This window comes from Vicugna pacos, chromosome 1 (assembly GCF_048564905.1).
Source record: "Vicugna pacos chromosome 1, VicPac4, whole genome shotgun sequence".
Taxonomy (NCBI): domain Eukaryota; kingdom Metazoa; phylum Chordata; class Mammalia; order Artiodactyla; family Camelidae; genus Vicugna; species Vicugna pacos.
The window spans coordinates 74,641,432-74,666,221 of NC_132987.1; the positions used below are offsets into that span (position 1 = coordinate 74,641,432).

Consider the following 24,790-nt stretch of genomic DNA (forward strand, 5'->3'; position numbering starts at 1 on the left):
CAGGTGAAAGCATCATATTAGTCAAATGAAGGAGGTTAAGATCATAGCACTGCCTAAAAAATATCTAGAGTCCTTCTATGTTGCAGAAAATTCCTCTGAACCACTGAATGAGTATCCCTCCATGAAGGAGCAACTGTTCACTCTACTCAAGTTGGAGATGGATTTGCAAATGCGAACCAGATCTTATTTATAAAACCCAAGGAGGGTACTTCAAAGAGGAGGTTAAGACAAAAACATTGTAAGACACTCGTCATGTGATAGACTGAAAGATTATATGACTTGTACTGTACACCGTCTATCCCTTTGCTAAAATAATCCAATTCTGCCACTTTCTACCCCAATACTTCTACCTGTATTCATGTCACCTAATCAAACAGCAAAATAAAACCACAATGACCTTTCCATAAATTACTGATGATTAAGGTTTATTAAATAAAAATAACTATACATGAAGCAACAGTCATACATATAGAAATTAGTCTTATTGCTTTCTTGAGAACGAATGAGAAACTGAGGGTCCCTGCCAAAAGATAACTGAGGATGCAGTTATCTGAAGACTTGAGTTGGGGCAGGAGGATATATTTCCAAGATGGCTCACTCAAAAGTCTGGCTTCATTCCTTGGCAGGTGGACCTCTTGGTAGGGCTGCTTGTGTGTCCTCACAGCATGGTGACTGGCTTCCTCCAGAGCAGGTGATCAAAGAGAGATCAAGGAAGAAGCTACAAAGTATTTTGTGACGTAGCCTTGGAAGTCACACTCTGGTCATTTCTGCAGTACCTTCTTGGTTATACCAGGCCTGGGGTTGGTACTCACTCACAAGATTGTGCAAGTGCATGACTCTAAGTGTTAATTTCTCCGTAAATTTTATAGCCTAGGTCCTTTGCTAGCCTTATCTTAGTACTGTCCAGCCATAGAAGCCAGCTGTATCAAGTGTCAGAGAGGACCCGTAAGAGTCAAGAGTCCTGGGCGACATCTTGGATCACAAGAGTTAAGCACTTAGCCAAAATTCTGATTAATGAGAAGGGACTGCCACTGGTTTAGTAGTTCTCAACTTTGGCTGAAAACATGAATCATCTAGGATTGCTGATACTCGTGGGCTTCACTCCACAGAGATTCAGATTTAATTGATATGGGTTGGGATGGCCGCGATGTTTCAAAAAAATAACAACTCTGCAAGTTATTCTCATGTGCAGCCAGGAGTAAGTACACTGCAAATGAGCTAATGGTTCCTACTGAAACTGAAATCCACACAGAATGTGCCTGTCATATCTAACAGCAAGGCCTGTTCTCTCCTAGGGCAGGGGTATATGGGGAGGTTTAGAGCAACAAGGTGTATCAGTAATTTATTCACTCATTATTATTGCCAGAAACAGAGAAGGTCAGGTTGACGAGATTTCTTCTCCATCACCTATATGTTCTGTTTGAACTGTTCTATAAAAAATGGGTAGGAGTAGGGTTAATTCATCAGTGCTAGTCTGATTTGAGGTGCTTTATTTCAGGATCTGTTTCAGGACAGACCAAAACAGGCAGATTGGATGAACAGCAAAGTCCCAAAGGAAAGGGAGAATGATGGGAATTTGATGAGTTGGACTGGGTTTAGACTGCCTGTTTACTTATATAACACGTTTGCCAATAGTCTGATGCACACACACACACACTTAGAGGTAAAGCTGAGGATGAGACCACTCAGCTCATATAATTTTAGAGGCCAGCAAAGTGTTAGATCTACTAGGCTACGTGGCTGTGATTGTCAGCTAGTCATCCCGCTGCTCCCTCCCCCTTCCATGAGCACGACAGGAGGCGGGGTGAAGGAGGATTGGAACCGGGGTCCTTGTGCACAGTATTCTCTTCTCCTCCAGGGAAGATAAAGAACTAAATTTCAGTTCAAAGACTAATTGCACATTCCCATTTTTCAGAACTCTTGTTACAACTTTCACATTTTCCTCTTGTCATTTTCCTAGGGAACGTGACAAACCTCAGAGATTATCATAATATTGGCAAATTGTTTAGAATGTTGGCAGATGCCCAAAGAGAGGAGGATCTGGTAAGGACATATGCTGGAAACCACTGTCATCACCTCAATCAGAGAACTGAAAGTGAAAAATAAAAAAACATTGCAAGTATTTTTTTGACGACAATAGCCTAATTGACACTTCTTACATAAGCAAGAAAATCCCTGCAGGTGGCTCTGGGTGTCGGCATGACAGAACTGCTCACTCTTGTTTAAACTTCGGGCACAGGCTGATGAAAGAGGGTGAGTTGCTGGGAAGACAAGTCATTCACTTCTAACGTCCGTTTCAGCTGCAGCAGAGGCTTGGCTGGAGGGCGATTATACTAACAAAGCACAGTATCCACCTTTTCCATAGGATTCCAGCAGAGTGCGGCCTGCGTGGCGGAAGTCTCAGAGGACTAGAGTGTCTCCATCTCATGACAAGGCAGATCACTTCCGATGGACTCCTGAATGCAAGTGTACTTGATGGGAGGTGGAGGGGGCTTGAAAGGCGGGGGTCTTTCCATGCTAGGAACAAAACATCGCTCATTCAAGGTGATATATCTATGTATACGTTTTAAAAATAGGAAACATCGAAAGGGAAAACATGCTCCACTGAAGAGAAAGGGAAAACAGCATGCTTCCCTGGTTCCCTCAAAAATTCTCCTGGCATAGCCTCCTTGTTAGTCGTGTTATGATAACACCATTAATTAATATTTGTGTGGTATTTTACAGTTTGCAAGGCATTTTTACCATAGCATTATTTATTTTGTATTTAGGAACTGAATATTATTGTCACCATCCCATAGATAAAACTGAGGCTCATAAGTTTCAAGCAACTTGCTCAAGAGAACCAGACCAGCAATTCTTTTAACTTTCAACTTTTAACCAGAACCCACACTCTCTATGGCAACTGCCTCCTAATAGAAGTGTTTCTGTTATGTAGGTTAAAACATTCCTCCAGAGACAAAATTTTATAATTCTGAGACCAAAGACTGAAGTTTTTCGAATAGCCCCTTCACCAACCCTACCCCCAGCGCTCACCCACACACACACTGTGTACTAGGAGGAAGGATGGAGTAGGGGATAAAGCTCTCCTGAATCCCCAAGTTGATTAGCACTGGATGGATCATGCCCAATCCCTTCTGTTTGTACCAGTGAACATTCTTAAAGTCACCTTTGTATTGTTTAAAGTACTGTTCTGTATTAGCACAACTCATCTCTTTGTCTGAAATGATTCAAGCATACGAGTGTGAGCTTAGCTGTATAAACGCTCCAGCTGTGCTGATATCAGGAAATAGAAGTCTGTGAACAGATTTATGTCCATGACTCAAACACCTCTACCCCTTGTCTATCAACCCATATCACCATAATTTCTCCAGAGAGATAAGATTGTTTCTCATCTCTATATTACCACAGACATTTGAATAGAGAACAATACAAAAAATCAATTCAGATTTTCAGATTCCCATTTTCTCATTTTAGTATAAAAATCCACAATGCCTATTCCCTGATTTTCTAATGCTGTAATGGGGACTATATCTATCTATCTATCTATTTCAAAAGGTGGATAAAATTTAAGAAATTTGCACTTCCATTTTTTCAGGAAAATTGAGAACTTCTCAAGGTCACAGGGTGGTCAGAGACTTGTACTTGGACAAGAATCCAGAATTTATGACTGCTGATTTGGTGCTTTATTCACCACAAAACACCTCCCTGCGTGTGGCTGTAGGGTCTTGGAGGATACACTGAGAAAGTAGAAGAAGGTATCGCACACAGTCAGTGTTCTCTTAGACAGCAGTAGGAAAATGCACGGAAGACCAGCTCTCTGTATTATGAGGCTCTTTTCTAAGCACGGCCTAATCCAGACTGACCAAAATAGCCAAGTCAGAAAAGTGAGGCTTAACCTTACATGTTATTTCAGACTGCTGAGTGGAGGGAGGGCTTTGGAAAATATTTCAATAAGACAAAAATGGGGTAACCCACTGCTTACTTTCTTTTCCCCTGGGGGAAAAAGAAAAAGGGCAGTAAAAGCCCATTCTGCTGAAAAGCAGCTGGAAATTTCTTAAAATTACCTTTGTCACTCAATTTCACACTTGAGTATCTAGGCCCAGCTGGGCCCTGGCAGTTCAGAGGTGCATGAAAATGAAACGAATAATGAAGATTAAAAAAAAAAAAAAAGATCCGTTTCAGTTTTGAGGTGAGGTGAGGTGAGGCTCAGTTCTCATTTCATGCCCACTGACCTGCTCCATCCAACAAGTGTTCTAGCCTGAACAGGTAGAGAGGGACCAAGTCAGAAGCTGCGCATCTAATTCCAACTGTGTGGTGCTGGGGAGGCTAGGAAGCCTCTCTGAGCTTCCCTGAGCCTTACTTCCTCAGTTAAACCTGAGAGAAACTCCATATAGGGATGATACTTACGTGCTGGGTGAATATTCTGTACGGAAAGTGTATCTATTCCCGCATATCTTAGTATTGTACTCACATTTCTTTTTGGTACTGACACCATTTCCTCACTCCAAGACCAAACAACACCAGGCAGGAAAAGAGCAAAGCTGCTACGATCACTGGCCAAGACATTCCATCTTTGGGCTTATTAACCATAATACCTGACAGGGCATAAAGAGAGACGAACCTTAAGACCAAACTTGGGCAACTGGAAAGTAGGATGAATTATCTTGCTCACCTGAAATAGGCTGTATCCAAAGGCCATGGAGTACTCATTGGTCACAATCATGCTCTGGGATCACATCTATGCCTTGTTCTCATTTCTGTTTTTGCATTTATACAGTTGCTTTTTTTTTTTCAACATGAATGTCTGTCTTGTTAAAATGTTCCAGAACTGATTTTCTTTTCCCAAGGGTTTGGACAATTCCTGGCACATGGTGCCCAATGCAATGTTATTTGTAAGAATGAACAAAGAAAACTGACAATCTGTAAATTTGTTTTCCAAGTTTACTTCAGTAAAGAAAACCTTGTATGTGAAATACTGGTCTAGCTTTGGATTTTCTTATTCTTTAAGGAGTCATTAAACGCTTTATGGAATATTAGTGTGTTAAGGAAGAGGAAGAAGCATTATGACATTGAAAATGCTGAGAGTCCAAAGTCAAGAAGGCCTGGCTAATACCTGTGGAGCTGTTGTGCTCAAAAGCCTATCATCCAAGACTTTCCATTTGGATGACACTCATGGAATGATCTCCAGGGTAGCAATTTTCTAATCCTTTTCTATCACCTTCCTTCTTTTTCTTTTTTTCTCTCCTATCTGTTTCAGCAATAGAAAGGGGAGAATTGACAAAAGGGGTGAAACTGAAACCAGCTGCTTTTCCTCCTTCTATGGTCTGAAAAGAGAGGAAGTTGAAAGTAGAGGGCTGGCGAAAATTCCATTGGCGGGTGATCAACAGACTAATCTTTCTCATCCATGCTGACTGTACACATATTCAACTCATTCATTCCCTTTCTGGCATTTGAACACCAAGTCAAATGGTATGAATCAAAGACTTCCATATACTGTGGATTCTAGACCAGAGGCAATATAAATACAATATTCTAGACTGTTTTACTTTTTCTCTACATAAAGGGAGAATTCTTTTTGGAAATAAGATTGTTGGGTTCTGCCTGGCAGAGAATAAAAGGGAATGTTTATAATTATATGGTTACTTAATTTTTCCCCTTTTAAAAAGTATTTTATGGTCATGTTAAAAATTCAAACAGTACAGAAATATAAAATACAACAAAAAAGAAATGTCCTTACGACTTCAGGGGCCAGCTACCTGCACTGGAGGCAATAACTTTGAATAGTTAATTATGTATCCTATCAGAAATTTTTAATGCATATGTAAGCAAATGTATGTATTGTGAACATATATCCCTTTTATTACAAGTGGGGGCATACTATACATACTGTTCTGTTCCTAGCTTCTTTCTCTTTAAGAAACATTCTTGGAATATTTTTCACAGATGTGCACTGAGGTTTACATCATTCGACTAAATGACTGGGTCGTTGCCCAATGTATGGATCTGTCATAGTTTATTTAATTGATTTCTCAATGTTATATAGTTAAATTGTTTCAAGGCTTTTGTTTTTTCTAACAACACTCCAGTGAAATTCCTTACACATTATAGATAGATCTTTAGCTCTTTAGATTACATAGATCATTTGGGCAAAAAGTGTACTTTTGTATTATAATTATCTGGATTGCTTTTCTTTCATTGTTTCAGCTAGATTATAAACTGTCCGTAGGTGGAGACTAGTTTTTTAATTTCTTTGTTTGCCTCAGATTTATTACACTGCTTTTCCTAAAGGAAAGTCTCAAAAAATACAGGCAAAAAAACTGGATTTAAAATATTAGTTTAGCAAATCTTTTCTATCTTTTTACATAGTTTGGACGGCCGCCACAAGATGTTGTTATGTTAACACTGGTTATCAGCGCTGAAGATTTTCCCTTTTACAACACATATCCAGGGATTCCAAGTCTTCCTCATGCTCTCCCGGCTTCAGCCCTGTCAAAGCAGACACGGAGGGTCCCCTGGAAGCCCACATAGTCCTATAATACATAACCATGTATCACTGTATGTAAAGCTGGCTAGAGCCCTTGCAGTGGTTCAAAGGGCTGGATTATTGTGATCACAAAAGAAGCAATGATGCAGATGGTCAGCTTAGTAAAAGCTGACCGGGTCCTATGCTAGTAATATGGCAGGATGTAACATTTTACCTCCAAAGTTTTAGAGAAATGAAAGAACAAAAGATTTTAAATAGGTCTTACATCAATGCTTACAAATTTTCTCCCAATCAAATATAGAAAATTAGACCACTGACTTCAGGAATGTCTCAGTGGAGAAGTGGTCTTATCCCATCTCTAACGTAGGTAGTTCTTTAAAGCACCAATATCTTAAAGACATTGGTAGGACCTCAGTTTGCCATTCTATTGCCATGTTGTGTGCAGGGTGATACAGTGACCTGGGGACTGTATGACTTTTGATATGAAATAGACTAAGTACCTAGGTGGAGAGTTCACAATTAAGGAAATACTTCCTAAAGTGAAATAGTAGATTATGCCTCTGAATTTACAATCAAGATCTGCTTTGGGAGGGTTCTAACTCTACTGAATACCTTGATCTCTTATGATACACAACAAGAGATTTCGTTTAACATGGATAAAATTTTACTAGTTGAATTATAGGAATCCTCTTTGTTCCAACAATTAATTGCTTTCTTGCTTCAGATTTTATTTCATAGGACTAAAATGTTTCTCATTACTTTTCATCTGGCTAATTCTTATTCACTTTTCAGATTTTAATTTGATTATATTCTGAGAGAGTCATTTCCTGTTCCCCAGTTAAAATCAGATCTTTCTGTTAGACTCTGACACTTTGTGCCATATTATAAGATCTGTCACAAATAAACTTAATTGCATGATGATTTATTTACTCTGTGTCATTTATAAGAAATTAAAATCTTCAGGAGGCCAGTATTTTCAATGTACACCTACACCTGGCACAGTGCCTGACAAATGGTAAGTATTCAATAAATATTTGTTGAATGAATAAAACATAAAATAAAAAAAATGATAAATGACTCACCAGTGATATGGATGTCATTATTTTTAGTAGACCCATTGGCAGTTGTGGGAACTTCTGAAAATGCTCTGGTTGTACTGCTGAAGACATCACCTAGGGATATAAAGGGATATCTGAACTGATCATAATGGCCATCTCAACTTCAAGAGGTATAAAATCATAACTGGATTTCACTTGCCATTAGAAGAGCTCAGTTTGAGTGGCCTAAAGCTCTTAAAATACTATGCGTAAAGTTCACTAAGGACCAGTTTACACAAGGCTAGTATCCAAGGATCTGTCTACCAAAAGAGTGAAATTCTTATTGGCTTAAAGAAAAAAAGAGAAACAATACAGTATATACAACAAAATAACATCTGCTAAAGCATGTCCATGAGAAAGTGGTCATGGGAAAATGCCTGACGTTGGGGTCATGGAAAGATGAGGCTTATCCACAGTGTCCCAGGGTATCAGAGGTCCAGCCAGTCAAAATACTGATTCTCCCCACTCTAATGTGTTTGATAAGGTCAATAAAAATTGGTAACATTCAAGTAGATGAATTCATGCTGACAAATCATTCCATTTTCCAATGGAAAATTAAAACTTAAAATTTATCTTAATGGATTTAATTGCAAAAATGCTATTATGTAGATTTCACTTTGAAATAAAATAGAGAAAAATTTAAGTCTTGGTCTCTGACTATCTTTTTTGAGTGACTGGGAAGAATTTTGGTTCCATTCATTATCACTTTCATCATCATTGTCATTTTCATCAAGATGAACTTTTAAACACCTATCTGGCATTGATGATATCAGTTCTTGTTTTCCCACCTCTGCCCAAATAAAGCAGACCATGACCTTCTCCGACCCTAAATCTCCCCTAAGTACTCACCATGAAGTGTCGAACCTGCACTTGAGGCGGATGAACTGTACGTTTCACTGGGCATCCATGAAGCTATTAAAGGAAGAAGATATTGGAAAAGTTAATCTGTGTAAGACTGACAATTGTATTGTCTCTTCTTGACCTTCAATTGAATTTAATAATTATGAAAAAGGGATATTAGTGAATATTTAAAGCAAGATCACCAAACTATTCTGCAACACACATTAGAATGTCCCAATGTAAATTGGGTGTCCAGATGTTACCAATAAGGAAGGTTTTGATCACAGCCATTTAAAAGCAGGAAGAAGAAATGGAAGGAAAACACCAGGAGGGGCTTCTCCAGCTACAGAGAGTGTGTTGTGACTGTTCTCCTGTCCATCTCATAGATGAGCTGAAAGAATGGGAGAGAAGGAAAGCCCAGGTGTGTCATAGTGGCCTTTGGTCAAGAAAAGATGCCATCAGCACTTTGATGACCTAGAACACACACAAGGGAACAGAGCAGTTTGTCCTTGCGGGTAAGCTGACATTCTTGTTTGACTATGAAAACTGAACTGTGTCAATAGCGAATTATCAGACCCTGCGGTCACAGGCTTTGTTAGCTGCTAGGTGAGTCCTTTTGAAACATTCAGAGGCAAACTCCCCTTGAGTGGACGGCAGAAAATTCCAGCAGCACATACGGCTTTTGAAATAGATTTATCAACTCTTTTGTTTAGTTCTCCATCTCTGGCAAGAAAGTTCCACTTCCTGGCAGGCTCCACATATCTGTATTTGATAACAAGCCTATAAATGTGATGTAAAGTAAGATAATTACAGTAGTACATGGTTACAATCAGTAGAAAGATATTACCTTCATTTAATTAAAACACTGGTATACACGATTTTCCCAGTTAAATTCTTTCTTTTGTGTCAAGACCACAAGTAAGCAAAACCAAAATAAAACAAAACAAACATCAAAAACTTCCTTAGCCTGACCCTTTTTTGGTTTCTCTCGAGATGCCAATGGCAGTACAGCTGCAGACAAAGGCATGTAATCAGGCCTTTAGAAGAGGTGTGAGTCAGTGCTTTACAGGACTGCTCGCCCGAGAGTCTGTCACAGCTGCTTCCACTTGGGGTCACCCTCAAGGGTAGGGTGATTTTGCATATAGCTATTCTGAGTTTGTCTAGGTCAGGGAGATGCTCTTATTTTCAACGTAATTCTATGATCCTGCTCATGTGACCTTGACTACTTCTCATTCTAGACAGAACGTCAAGCTCTGCAGGTGATGATGGACTAAGCACTTTTTAATGCTAATTTTGCCATTAGGCCAGGCGTTTGATTGACACAGAGCAAGAAGCAACTAAAAAGAAACTGGAACCAGGCCTGGATTTAGGTGAAATTATGAAGAAGGCAGTTTGTTCTGGATAATCCTACAGTTTTTTTGGCCCAATATGGTGCCTCATTTACTTCCTACTTTTAAGGCTTGATGCCTTTATTTCTTAACTCTTCAAAGGCTTGCAAGAAAGGATGTGATAAATTAATTTATGCTAAGATATAAATGTTTCAACAAGTGCTATCACTTTGAGCAAAATGGGTATTAAAAAAAGATTTTCTACTTTATGTTCATTATCACCAAGTCAGTATAAAACATTTATAATGATAAGTTACATATGGACACCAATAGTTTTTTCACCAAATACAGAGCAGTCTAATCTGTTTAATATTGATTTTCTCCAAAAAATATAACCCTACATACATAACACAAGGTCAGAAGATGGTAATACCCTCAGCATGATCCATCCAAGTTACAAAAATGATAATGCTTAAAATCATGCAAATTATTTGACCATTTCTTAAAACTTCTTTTTAGCCTTCTGGAAACTTCTCACGTGTAAAAAGATTTCTCAAAAATGTGTAATAAAGTTAAACTACATAATCCACTTTGGAAAACGAAGGATTTATTTTTCTGATTTTGGCTTTAAGATTTTTTTTAATCTGTTAAAAAAATACAGTGGAGAGTGTGTTGAGAGAGGGAAAGAAAAAGGAGCTTACAGTTGATGGATTCAATGTGTGTGAAAATAGTTCAGTAATGTAAAGGAACAACTTCAAAAGCAAGCATATATTATATTATGAGTCTTTCAGCAAGAAGAAGAGATGAGGAGTTCTTGTACCACTGCTCCCATAGGAGACGGGGCTTCTTGAGGAATGCTAGTTTACAAATCTTCAGTAAGGTAGGATTAGCTATCTCCAATGATTTATCTTTCCGCAAAACTATACTTTTCTAAAAGCTCATCCACTCCATCATTCAGAGATCCAATTTTTAGAATTTGTTACACACTGGTTACTCCATCTGCCATTCTTAAGTCTCCCTGTGAGTCTCTCAGCAGAGTTACATTGCTATTGGCCTTTAATTGACTGAAATATTCTGTCATCTTCAAAGTATCATCATGTTGGTTAAATACACGAGTTAGTTCTCCTTTAAATCTTTGAGAACACAGTTTCATTAAAATCCATGAATGAACACTACTTTGACACGTGGACGATAAACATCAGAGTGACGGATAACTTCCTCTATGGTACCATTATCAGCAGAAAATATGAACATAGGATGGTACTGTGTGGTTGGAATTTCTCAAATAAATTCTTATATCCCTCCTTTAGCATAACATCAGTTTCTCCCATAATTCCTTTAAAGTTAGCTTTTGATAAAGATTGTTCGACAAGGAGACTATGTGACTTAGCACACTACCATAAAAGGGCATTTCTCTTCTATGGTAAACGCAAGATCAACTTCAATAACACTGTATTTTTCCTTGAGTTGCAATAACATTTTTTGACACTCATCTGTAACCAGCTCATGGTTCTCAATAATATTATGACATGTTAAGCATCCTTCCCTTTGTAAGAAAATCTATTTAATGTCATATCAAAGTCCATGATTATCTGGTTTGGCAGCTTCTCTTTCGACAAAATCACAGATAATTTTTGACTCATAGAGTTCTTGAGGCAAACTGAATTTTTTGAAAATTCTGGCATTACTTTATGTGTAGAGACTTTATTTTGAGTAATGAATCTTCCTTAAGGCACTCCAAGTTCTTCTGTCCTGAATTTTGTCCTGGAACAAAGGCATAGGCAGCAAGCAATAACCACCGATGCAGGGCTTGGGGACAGAGATCTCAATGATCTTGGTCTTCTGCCCCATCTTTCTTTCTCTTCAAGGTGGATATGTACTGGGTCAGCACCACTCCTTCCACCAGGATGCAAATGCTGGCACTAGCTATGGTGTCCCCTCTTGCCATGACCATCTAATCCATAAATGGGACCCACATGCTCTTCCTGACCACAAAAAGGAGATGACACCCAGGAACTTTGAAAGGATGCGGCATGTGTGCTAGCTGTGAGAAGCCCCCAGAAATTGGTACTTTAACAGAAGACTGAATTTTAAGTCAGAGGAATAAATCTTTAATTTGATCTAGACAGGAACTAGGTGACAGAATGAGAGCAGAACAGTGTTTTAGAGAAGAAGAAAATGGAATGAAATGTAACCTGGGACATAGAAGATTTTAGAATGTGAAGACAAGAGGGGTGAGTTCAAAGAATCAGCATCCCGGCCAACAGGGAACAGAGGGGCCGCAGGGATTATGGTGCAGCCTGAAATAGCGCCCAGCCTCGTTGTAGGTCCTGGCATTGCTATGTCCCTCCCACTGACCCTCAGCTCCTCAACTGTAGCCTCTCCCTCACCTTCTGCCCACGGAAAGTAGAAGGGGCTGCTATGAAATTATTAGGCACTGCTACCTGGAGCCTCAGAAGAACCAGCCAGGACCAGGGGCAGGATAAGCAATGCATTTGTAAGATTTAAGAAGAGTACGTAAATTTTGAGGAATAAGGGATGCAACATCAAAGAACAGAATAAAGACGTCATGTGAGATCAACAAGATGTACTCTGAGGCCTGTGTGTGTGTGTGTGTATGTGTGGTGACAGTGAACTTGATTTTGGTAATGGGATAAATTGGAGGCTTAGGGACCCATGGGGACTCATACCATTCTTCTGCTTGTCTAACTTAGACTGACTGATTTCAATGTGGCTTTAGGCTCCACTGGGTCAGGTGGATGACAGGAAAAACCAGAAAGAAAAAGGTAATTAAGCTTCAATTTTCTGCTCCATGGCCTGATCATTTGAGGGTCAGGATGAAAATGTGCCCCAGGATTATTAACCTTATACATTCTGAGTATTTAGATGACCAGATTTGGTACCCTGATTTCATAGGTGGTTAAAGTAAAATATGCATTCCTGTTCTAGACTGAAGGAAATTTGGAAGCTGAACTAGGATAAGATTCCAATATTCTTCAATCCCAGCCTAGACCTCAAGTCAATAAATAAAAAAACAATGACAAAAGAATATATTAAAATATACACTTATAAATATAGTGTAAAGGCAATGTACTCAGAACCTTCTAGTGACATCCAAATATATACGAGCTACACAAAATGCACGTATAAGCAAATATCCCATAGAATGTGTTCACAAATAGCAAGGGCCCTAGAAACACTGCAAGTAGGTTTATTTCACCAGAAATCCATCCATTATCATTCTTTTTCTGCCTCTGAACATTTCATAAATCTACTTAACTAAATATACTGGGAAAAAAAATCCCATTACCAATGCCTATTTGCGAATCTTGCCAAATGTATCATCTCATATTGGATGTCACATTACAGTCCAATCCAACGAGCAGAAACATGTTTCAAAAACAGTTTGGGAGTGAGCAATCAATATTAACTTGTTGGATCTTAACGTGTTCTTGTGAATGATTATAAATAGAGCAACTCACTGTAGGGAATTTTCTCTCTCAGCTTATAGATAAAAAATGGCAAGTGGTTAACAAGATCTTTTTATTCCTGTATAAATAAGAATGTGGGTTTTCACTGCCAGAAAAAATTGTTTCCTGGGTTTTAGAGGCGCTTCCTAGAGTTCACAATTTCTATTTTTATGGTAAGAATAATAAAGAGATGTCTGAGGATAACTGAAGTTGTCAAGTGGGGAAGAACAGAAAAAGTGAAGGATTATAATAGTTCATTATGAAATCTATTTAAAAGACCAAGAATATACTTGTGTAAATTATGAATAACTTTCAAGCAAGACCCTTTCAGTTTTCTAGTTTCTGGGGCAAAAAGCACCTTGGGTGGCCTCTGTGCTTCGTATTGACGTGATGCATGGGATGAAAAGGAATTTATTCTGGGCGCACATGCCAGTATAATAACAATTTAAATAAAGAAAACAAGTAAAAAGTTCAAAACTTTCAATTAAGCAGATAATTTCTTTTCACTGTGCGTGTTTTCTTCCTTGCCCATATGTACCGGTATCTTTTCAATCATTCAACAAATACTTGCTAAGCACCTACGGCACTCCTGCCACTGTTACAGGCACTGGAACACTACAGTGAAAAGACAGAAAAAGGGGGAGGTCTCTGTTCTTGTGTATCCTAGATTTTAATATAGTTTCGACAGACAATCAAATAATTCTAATAAACAAAGGAAAACATCAAATGCTAAGTGTTATTCTGAGACTTAAAATGTAGGATAATCTATACGTTGTCATAGCATAAATTTAAGCTGGAGTTCAGCATTTCCTATAACCCTGTCCAATCAACTTTTATCCTCAGTGTCACATGATTTGCTCCCTGTAACCAAGAAGTACTAATTCATTTATTTATTCAGCAATATTCATTGAGCCCTAACTCTATGTCAGCCATTATCTCAGGCAACAAACAAACAAAAAAAGATCTTAGGGAACTTACTTGTATTACAGTATTAAAAATAAAGGGTGACAAACCAGTGTAGGTAAAGTAGAGTTTCAGCATAGTTTATTATAAACAACTCAGTTTTATGTTAACACCATATAGGATAAACGTTGATCTAGGAAGTATGAACTTTTATCCCCAGTCTAATGTTTTTATCCTCAATTAATATCTGATTGGTAAAAAAATTCCAGCTCATACCCTTTTCTGTATAGCTTAGTATGTTACCGCTATTGTTCTGATTGGTTTCATAATATCCGTTGAGTTATGATCTTAGCCTATTCCACATTCTCTTATTATTAGACCTATTTTTCTGAACCCCTGACCCAACTCGTACAGATTTTGGAATTATTATAAATAACTTTATAAATGTTTACTCCCTGTCCCATCCCTTGTATGCCCTTTCAGAAGCAAATGTTGTTCTGAATGTTTTCTATTAGTCACTTATATAGTTTTAAAATTTTTATCACATATTACATCTAAGCCATATACCGTTTGGTTGCACTTGCTTTTAAGTTGTATTTAAAAATATCATTCCATGTACTGTCACCTGGCGTTTACTTTTTTGCCTCAAGACAGTGTTATCAAGATGCATTCATGCTGTTGTATGGGGCTGACCTCCACTCATTTTTCATTGAACCATAATATTTTATTATACGACTACAATACTATTTAGTTTTCTACTCTTCTAACTACAGCCATTTAGATTATTTACAGTTTTTTGTTATCATGAGTAGTGTTTTCCCCCCAACATCTGTGTAAGTATCTCCTGGATACATGTAATACTTTGTCTTCAGGCAGTGTGTACCTAGGAGTAGAATTGCTGGATTGTATGGTATGATGATGTTCAGCTATAAAACATAATAGTTAAGTGATGGAAAGAGATGGTACCAATAGATACTCTCACCAACAACACATAATAAATTGTATTGATCAACATCCTATATACCACGCAGCAATTCCAGACTTGTTAATTTTTGCAAATAGATGACAAGCACAGTGACAGTCTTCCTTGGCATGTCCTGATTATTAGCGAGGCTGAGCATCTCCACATGTTTTCTAGCTACTTGCGTTTCATCTTCTGTGATGTGCCTGTTTGCTCATTTCCTATTGCTCTGTCTTTTTAAAAATTGATTTGTAAGCATTCTTGATGTAACGTTTTGATCCTTTGTCAGCAATATATTCTTGATCATTTTCCAAACTTGTGTCGCAAATATCTTCTCCCAGATTATGGCTTGCTTTTTTTTTTTTTTAAAAAAACCAACAACTTTCTTTTGAATTTTCTAAATTTTATTGTTTTCTAATTTTTAAATCGTTTTTATGGCTAGTGCTTTATGTCTCTTCTTTAAGCCTTTCCCTATGCCAAAGCCAGGAAGAAATGCACCCTTATTTTATGACATGTTTTAATATTTAGCTTTTGACATAAATATCTTAAACTATATGGAGTTTATTTTTGTGTAATGTGCATGGTGGAAGTGCTTTTTAATGCTTTTTTCTTATAAATAATCAATGTTTGCATGTCCATTTACCGTTCAATCTCCCCTTTTCACAGCCACCTCTGGCACAGATCTAGATTCCGCTGCCTGATGGATCCTCCTCATGTCCTCTCTCTCCTGACTCTCCGGACACTGCCTTCTCAGGTCTTGTATTTGGGTACTGAGTTCATAGGCGTCTATTATAATAGCAACATATTTGTTGAGAGAAATATGTTGCATTAAATTATAGATGGTGGTACCCAGACTAATGATGAAGGTGTGTCATGAATTAAAGTTTACGATGAATGTAAATCTGTGAAACTGAGGCCCATAAAAGAGATGCAATAAATAAATAATGCTAGAGCGATTTTACGCAGGTTCTTTTTCTCTCTTTGATTTATTTCCTAAGGACAAGTTCCCAGCAGTGAGATGACTGAGCCAGCGGGTATAGAAGACTTTCAGAGGTTTTCAATGTACAACTTAAATGCTTTTTAAAAGGGGCACACACATGTACTCTGCAGCAAAGAGCCTGGGAGTTAAATTCAGAGTTCTGCACCCATGAGGTCCAGGGTCTTCGTTCTCTTGGCTTCAGCCACATCCTTTGTCACGTCTCACCACATTGATCTTTGTCTAACACCACTGAGACACAGTGTACTTCCTTTCCAGACCCTGCTAATACCTGCTAAAGCAGCATCCACAGATGCTGCTGATACTTGGTCAGATTACAAGTAACAAACCATTTCCGTCCCTCCTACTGACCTCCCTCTTTTCAGTTTTATTAGTAATAGGCATAGTCTGGCTAGTTCCCTCTTTCCCCAGATCTGCTCAGTTTGCTTTTAGAAATTTCCACTAGTTGTATCTCCTAACGCAGATGTCCCCTTCCTCAGTAAGTAAACCTGTTTAAAATGGCAGGGCCCCTCACCCCTGACCCTCACTGTCTCCCTTCTCTGCTTTATTTTTTCCATATCACTTATCACTATTTGTCAGTCTCTCTCCTACCAGAATTTGGTACCTGGATCTGTTTTGTTTGCATGTGTATCCCCCAGCAACTACAATCCTTTAAACATGATAGATGCCTTGTAAATATTTGTTAATATGATCGTAAACAAGACACAGAGTAGCTGTTCAATGTATATGTTGGATGAATGAATGAGACCCAGAGGACGCCAAGGGGCTCACAGTTACACTTACAGTACTTGACATCTTTCCCACTGGAGGTCTCGGAGTAGCTGAAGCCTCGGGTAGTCACATTGGAATTGCTGGCTGAAAGACAAAAATTTTAGAACCCAACCTTCTTATAAAGCTATTGTTTAACTTCACTTTGATGTGCTGCATTTTTAATCTATATGACTTTGGGGGAAATCTGAAATTGAAAATATGCTTCTTTATGCATGAACACTGGCTAGCATATTAAGCAAAAGTCTGTAGTTTATGTTTAATGCCAACTTGTCTCTGATTTTCTTTCTTTTTCTGCTCCTGTCACCAAGTCAGATACTGGGAGTATTGTCAAGATTACTTTACTATTACCTTAAAATCCCACAACAAATGAAAGGTACAAAATAATAACAAATCATCAACCTATATTTTTAAGATTATAGTGACTGTCATATCAATATATAGTCATCAGATTACAATTTGCCACAGAGTAACCCAAAACCAAAATAACAACATCAAATGAGAACACTAAGCCTTTTGCCTAAATCTCAGTATTATCACAGCTGTGGTGAAACTTGTGCGTGTGTTGTCTCTTTTCAGCCACATGAGGAAAGCCCTGCTCTTTGAGCACTTTGAGGGGTGACAGTTGGAGTCGATGCACTCACATCCACAAGGGCTGTTGAAGATGGAGCTGGATATCCTATTCTGAAAACAAAATTCCCAAACTGGCGTAGGTATTTACATGCACATGTTTAAATATGTCACTATACTTAACAGGAGTGGCATGTAGAACATGGAATATTAGAGTTGGAAAGGATCTCAGTGAATACATAATACAATGGCTTCATGTTATGAATTATGAAACTGAGTTCTAAAGGTCTATGCTTGTGGTTAGATACCTGTGGGAGCCCATGATTGGGTTAACAAATTGTAACAGATCCCAGCCGCTTATCTTCGTAAAGAAGATATGCTTAGTAACTGCCTTGAGGTTTTAGCAATGACCCAGGCCCCCAGCTATAAATGCTGGGCGTGCCTGCTATTAGACAGTCTTCTATCCCCAAAACAGCCTTGGGCTGGAATGGTAAACAACTTATAAAAAGCTGCAGACTCAGAGGTGAGAAGGCTGGTTAGCCAATGATGGGTAAGATCCTCTCAGAGGGGCAACCTAAGACAGGCACAGCCTGAGTCCAAGTTGTTAAGCAGCTGATTCTCATAGTTCCGCCCTGATAAGCTGAAAGGCTCAACACGATTATGATTCACCAAAAAGGGTCTTCTGACCTTGAGCCAAACACCAACAATAAACAAAGCCTTTGTACTCATTGTGATCCCACCCTGTCCTTCCCTAAATTCCTGCATTCCTCCTTTGACTGTACTCAATAAATAAGGGAGATTTGAGAGGCTCGTGGAGTTGGCTCCCGACTCCCTCTTGCTCTCTCGACTTTTCCACAGAGTCTTGAGTAATTCATTCCATCTCGGTGGGACTTCTGCTAGCCAGAACCCACAACTGGTGACGAACCCACAGATACCCATTATTCAATATCATTTCTTTGATATTAACCCAGTTCTCCTAACTCTGAGTATATTACATTCACATTTTGAAAATACATTGTTTTAGTATCTGCTATGTGCCAGACTCTATTCCACCTGCAATGCATAAGGAAGACTAAGCCCTCAACCTCCTGGAACTTACATTGCAGTGGATTTTCCCAATTACACGTAACATTTTCACATACTAAATATGGTTTAATAATTACTTCAATTTTTAGCTTTCAGAATTATCTCCATCTTTACAAGCCATCATTTCCCATTTTCCACCTCCCTCTCTTCCCCTCAAAATGAAAGACTAATTCATATTCATTTGAAAATATCTCTAGAGATAAAGCAAAGTAGACTGAAGAAGAAAAATACCCAGCCACAGTCCACTGAAACATGTTTATGTCTCTTGGGAAGACAAATCTTTAATAGATTTTATTTATATGTGTTTCTCCCTTGTTCCCAAACACATAAATATGCACTGCCGGAAGATAAAAGAAGTGGATAGAAAGGGAAAATAGGTCAAAGAAAAAATTGTTAGAAAAAGCAAGCTGAGTTTCGTTGAAATCTGAGTGGTGATATTACATTAAATGCATTTCTTGATGTGGTTTTCTCTTAGTAGATATGGGCTGCACATTTGGCCAGAACTTTCTAGTAACAATGCTAAGAAATAAAACATATGTTATGCCATTGATGAACACTATTAGAGAAAAACAGTCAGTTTTTAAAAGAAGCACAATTATTTGTTCTATTGTGATTAAAAAGAATTCCCCTCCCCCCAGTCTTTATAAACAGGATACTATATAATGTGTACAACACTCTCAACAATATCCTTACAGTGTGTCAGCCATGATGCTCACTCACCCTCACGCTTTAGTTAGTGAAGAGCATGGCAACTTGCCGGGTACCTCAATTCTGGGAAAGGGCATGCCTTCAATAGAAACCATGGGTAATCGTATTTCTAAAAGAAGTATATATAAGATAAATAGGTAAACTGGTAACGTAGTTTATAAGCAGTCTACACAAGAGCTAATCAACAGCAATCATTTTGCAATACACCCATGAATGCAATCAACACCAAAGACACACTACACCCCAGCTCCATGAATCCAGTCAGATATGGGGAGATGTGTTAGAGGCTGCCCCACATGATGCTGTATGAGGAACAAAAATGGGCAGCCAGCATTGGGGTGGGCAAAAATATGTTCTCAAGATGGGATATGCACAGCTTCATCTGTCCAACAAACAGCCAGTTCCCAGCATGTACCAGAATGGGGGATGAAGTGAAGAGAAAGAGGAATTTCGCCCCTATCCCACGGAGTAGACAGTTTAGTGAGACTAAATTTCAGGGTGGTGGATTTCGGGGTGATCACCAAACCTAGTCCTCTTCTCCTCACCACAGAGAGACTGCACTTCTGAGCCTCCTGAGCAGTTAGGAGTGGTGGCCGGGAACGAAATCCCAAGCACTGGACTGTGAGTCGGAGTGATGGCTGTCATCAAGGCCTGACTACAAAATGCCCCCTGTGTGATCTTCCATGATCTGTCTCTATGTACTATCCAGATATTATGATGCAGGGTGACAGAGCTGCCACAGCCTGGGTTCTTGAATGACTGTGGAGCAGAGAACCCAGCTACTAGCTTGGCCCTTTGTTGGCTCTTTGTTAGGATAAACAAATTTACATCATATCAAGTATAAAGGAACAAAATGAAATTTTGGAATTTGTCGTTACTGCAGTCTCCTTTCGCTTACAAACAGTAAAAACAGAATTGCAGTATGAGATGTTATGTAATATGGCAGAGAAAATACACTGTTCTGTGGGATTCCAGAGGAGGAACACACAACCAGGACATGGGAGCTCAGGGGAGGCTTTTTGAAGCAAGTGACTTATCAGCTAGGCTTGAAGGATGACAGGAATTAGCAAGACAAGTTGGAAAAGGAGAAGTTGTAAGGAGAAGAGTGTTCCAAGCAGTGTGGGCAGACGAGGTGGGAGAGTTCTGAAGTCTGATCAGAATGTTGGAGGCACTCAGTGTGAAGTAAAGGGATGACAAAAGAGAAGGAAGAAGAAGCTATATCCCAAAGATCCCATGGAGAAAATAATGTCCAACTAGTCCTTACAAGATGCTCCGATCTCCAGGTAAATGAAGGGTGGCTTGGACTATATGGTTAAGGCTGTGGGGGAGAAGGGACGTGGACAGGTTTCAAATGTGGACTCAGCAGGGCTTAGTGAATGGCTGAATGTAGGCAATAAGGAAGAGAGAGGTCAAAATAACCCCAGTTTTCCAGCTTGGGCAGCTTTTTGGATCAAGGTGTCATTAGCTGAGAAAATAAATAGAGGAAAATAAATTTCAGAAGGGCCAGAGGCATGAAGATGAAGTAAATTTTAGACAGATTGATTTTGAGGGCATATGAAATATTCAGTTGCAGCAAAGGGTTGATCATGTGAGTCTGAATCTTAGAGTGAAACCAGGTTGCAAATGAATTATTTGTGACATCAGCATGTAGACAATAATTGGAGCAACTGAGAGCTCCAAGGAGGATGGGTCCAGGGAGAAGAGATGTGTGCCTAGGATGGATCAATGGGGAACACTTTCATGTAAGGTACTGGCAGAAGAAAAGGAGATTGAAAAGGAGGAGACAGGGCAGAAAGAAAGCCAGGGGGTATGATGTTAGAGAAACCAAGGTGACTGAGGGTTTTCAGACGCAGGACCAGTCAGTACAATTCAGCAAATGTTGGTTGGTGAACACTGTGTACCAAATGCTGGGTCAGTGGAGTCAAATGCTCCTAAGAAGACAGATTTCCATGTAGCTGTCAACTACTAGGAAGCCACCGCGTTAGACCTATCAACTTGCATACATGCTAGGAAACATGTGCAAACCATTTGAAGATTTGCAAAAGTGGTATACCTTAGCTATTAAAAGCATGAGTGCCAGAGCAAGACTCTTGGGGTTGAATCCTGGCTTTGTTCTAGGTTAGATGTATGATCATGGTAAAGTCTATTGACCTTTCTCTCTTTCTCACATTCCCCACTTGTAAAATAACAGTTCTTTTCTAGTAGGATGATTGTGACAACTGAGAAATTGTCACACATATAAAGTACTTAGAAGAGTGCCTGGCATGAAGTGAATGCTGAAAGCTATACAATATGTCATCTGCAGTTTAGTTCAGGTGTTGAAAATACAAGGATATTATAGCAATAGTTGACTTGAACCTCTTGAGTTCTACCATTGCCCCATTTCCCTTGGTCTTTCTAGAAGAAGGCTGATTTGAGGTAACCAACCCCTCCTTCCTCAGGCTAGCCCAAGTAAAGAACTACATTCCAAAGGCTGCATCAGAAAGAGCTACCTGTCTGGGGTGAAGAGAGCAAGAGAGCAGCTGCTTGACAGGCATCAGCTCTGTGGAGAGATCGTAATTTCTATTGGCAGAGTCATCTACAACCATCCTCTTTCACCTTACTGAGCCACCAGTGGTTCACATTCTTGTGTGGTCACTGCAACTTCTGGCTCACTGCCTCCCACCACTCATTAAGAAAGGTTCAGTGGAACAGAGTAGAGAGCCCATAAATATACCCACAAACTTATGGTCAATTATCTTTGGCAAAGGAGGCAAGAATATACAATAGAGAAAAGATCATCTCTTTAGCAAGCAGTGTTGGGAAAGCGGGACAGCCGCATATAAATCAATGAAGTAGGAACACTCCCTCACACCATACACAAAAATAAACTGAAACTGGCTTAAAGACTTAAATATAAGACATGACACCGTAAAACTCCTAGAAGAGAACATAGGCAAAACATTCTTTGACATAAATCACAACAATGTTTTCTTAGGTCAGTCTCCAAAGGCAATGGAAATAAAAGCAAAAATAAATGGAATCTAATCAAACTTACAAGCTTTTGCAAAGCAAAGGAAACCATAAAAAATGAAAAGACAAACTACAGACTAGAAGAGAAATTTGCAAATGATGCAACCGACAAGGGCTTAATTTCCAAAATAAACAAACAGCTCATACAACTCAATAACAACAACAACAAAAACAAACAATTCAATTAAAAAATGGGCAGAAGACCTAAACAGATATTTCTCCAAAGAAGACATACAGATGACCAGCAAGCATATGAAAAGATGCTCAACATCACTAATTATCGGAGAAATGCAGATCAAAACTACAATAAGGTGTCACCTCACACTGGTAAGAATGACCATCATTAAAAAGCTCACAAATGATAAATGCTAAAGAGGGTGTGGAGAAAAGGGACTCCTCCTACACTGTTGGTGGGAATGTAAATTGGTGCAGCCACTATGGAAAACAGTATGGAGGTGCCTTAAAAAACTAAAAATAGACATATGATCCAGCAATCCCACTTCTGGGCATATAACTGGAGGGAACTCTAACTTGAAAAGATACACGCACCTTAACATTCATAGCAACACTATTTAACAACAGCCAAGACATGGAAGCAACCTAACTGTCCATCGACAGATAAGTGGATAAAAAAGATGTGGTATGTATATACAATGGAATATTACTCAGCCATAAAAAGAATGAAATAATATCATTTGCAGCAACATGGATGGACTTAGAGATTATTATAGTAAGTAAATCAGAGAAAGACAAAGACGAATATCATATGATATCACTTACATGTAGAATCTAAAAAAAATATAAATGAACTTATTTACAAAACAGAAAACAACTCCACAGACATAGAAAACAAACTTATGGTTACCAAAGGGGAAAGGGCATGGGAGGAGGGATAAATTAGGTGTTTGGGATTGGTAGATACAAACTTCTATATACAGAATAGATAAACAACAAAGTCCTACTGTGTTGCACAGGGAACTATATTCGATATCCTGAAATAAACCATAATGGAAAAGAACATGAAAAAGAATATATATAGATATAGATATATGTATAACCAAATCACTTTGCTGCACACCAGAAACTATCACAGTACTATAAATCAACTATACTTCAATAAAAATAATTAAAAAAATATCCATGAGACAATTTTAAAAAAAAAGGTAGGTAATACGAAATAATGCACAAAAAGACTGCCTTCAGGATATATGAAGTATTTGCAGAGAAACCTCAGATTGCCTCAAACTGACTGGGATCACATTCGTGGTCACTGCAGAACTGCACCTCGGAAGTGAGCACTGGCATTAGACCCTGTCGGGCTGTCTAAGAGCAGGGCTGCTGGCAGAGGTCAGCCAACGTCACTGTGGGGTTGTTGCGGGCTGTGCTCCACCGCGCCCTCCAGAGGAGGGTCCAGGCAGTCTCTGCATCAGGAGCAGCTATGCTTCTCCTCTGCAACTGGCTCACCATGATTTTGTGAACCTATAGATCACCGAGTGAATCTGAATTTATCGCTCTCATCGAGATGGCTTTATCTTTGTCCCTCTTGGCAGTAATTCCTTCAGTTACCTATTTTTAAAATTTTGTATTGTTACGTATTTTTAAAGTTACCTCATATCCATACAAGAAAAATGCACAGAACACAACTAGCCATAAGTAATCACTGGATACTGTGAGATCCTGAGAGATGATGTGCTCCTCCTAATTACTAGAGAAAACAGGTGAAAGAGGAAGTGGAGGGGGAAGGGAAAAAGAAGAAAGACTATCCACATTTTGAACAATTCTCAGAAGGATTAGAAAAGAATGATCCCTTTACTCTGGGAGTCCATTCCTTGTGTGGGAGAACCTGCGGCTTTCATTGTCAGTCAGCAGTCTCTTATCTCCCCTCCCGCGGACCAGCAACAAGTCTTCCTTCATTCATTTATTCATCCTTCCCCTCCCCCACCCCCTCCGTCTCATGCCTAGAACTGACCTTCACAGTAATCACCGAATGACTTAGTAAGTGAAAGCAGAAGGGAATGGTTTCAACAGTGGTTATACGATCATAACAATGGTGATGATTATGAAGAAAAAGACCGAGGCAATAATCAGAGAATTAGTATTTACTTATGAGCTGTACCACCACTACCGAGAAATCTAATAAGCAACTTGCCAGACACCTTTTAAAATACTTCTTTCTTACAAGCATCAGACAGGTTCTGATTGCCCACACTGGGTGATGGCACTGATTAGTAATTTATGATTTAATTCTGGCAGGATTCACTGGAATCCTGATGAAGTGTGATAACTGAGAATTTCATTTGTATTAAAATGACTGATTAAATGTTCTTTTCTGTAGGTCAGAAAGTAATGTGACATAAATCCTTGCTTACTGCTGATTTACTGCAGGGTAAGGAGAACTCATTCATTTGATTCCATCTAAGAGTGTTGTTCATGGGAGGAGGAATACTGCCCCGGGCATGCATCCTGCCTAGATCCTTGAGTCACTGGGTCTCCTGCCTGGCTTAGATATCAGGGCTGCTCTAAGCACCCCCTCACAGGTAGGCTTATGGAATTTGTTGAGGGCTGA

At 39.0% G+C, this 24,790-nt stretch overlaps 1 protein-coding gene and 1 pseudogene across 5 annotated transcripts in view; both read right to left on the minus strand.

The window, feature by feature from the left end:
* Nucleotides 1-1,473: 1,473 nt before the first annotated feature.
* The window catches only part of CD96 (CD96 molecule), a 268,719-nt gene continuing 245,402 nt past the window's right edge, over nucleotides 1,474-24,790 (minus strand). For 4 of the 5 annotated variants that reach the window (XM_072965463.1, XM_072965454.1, XM_072965456.1 and 1 more), the window contains 5 exons: nucleotides 16,864-16,935; nucleotides 8,431-8,493; nucleotides 7,567-7,656; nucleotides 4,472-4,595; nucleotides 1,474-2,517 (listed from right to left, as the gene is read on the minus strand). In XM_072965463.1, coding sequence (XP_072821564.1) covers nucleotides 2,409-2,517; nucleotides 4,472-4,595; nucleotides 7,567-7,656; nucleotides 8,431-8,493; nucleotides 16,864-16,935 — 458 coding nt within the window. In that variant the 3' untranslated portion in view covers nucleotides 1,474-2,408. Of the gene's footprint in view, nucleotides 2,518-4,471; nucleotides 4,596-7,566; nucleotides 7,657-8,430; nucleotides 8,494-16,863; nucleotides 16,936-17,449; nucleotides 17,528-24,790 lie in introns of all 5 variants that reach the window. The other variant, XM_072965465.1, reaches the window with a different exon arrangement.
* Nucleotides 10,521-11,712, minus strand: LOC107034860 (cytosolic 5'-nucleotidase 3A-like; annotated as a pseudogene).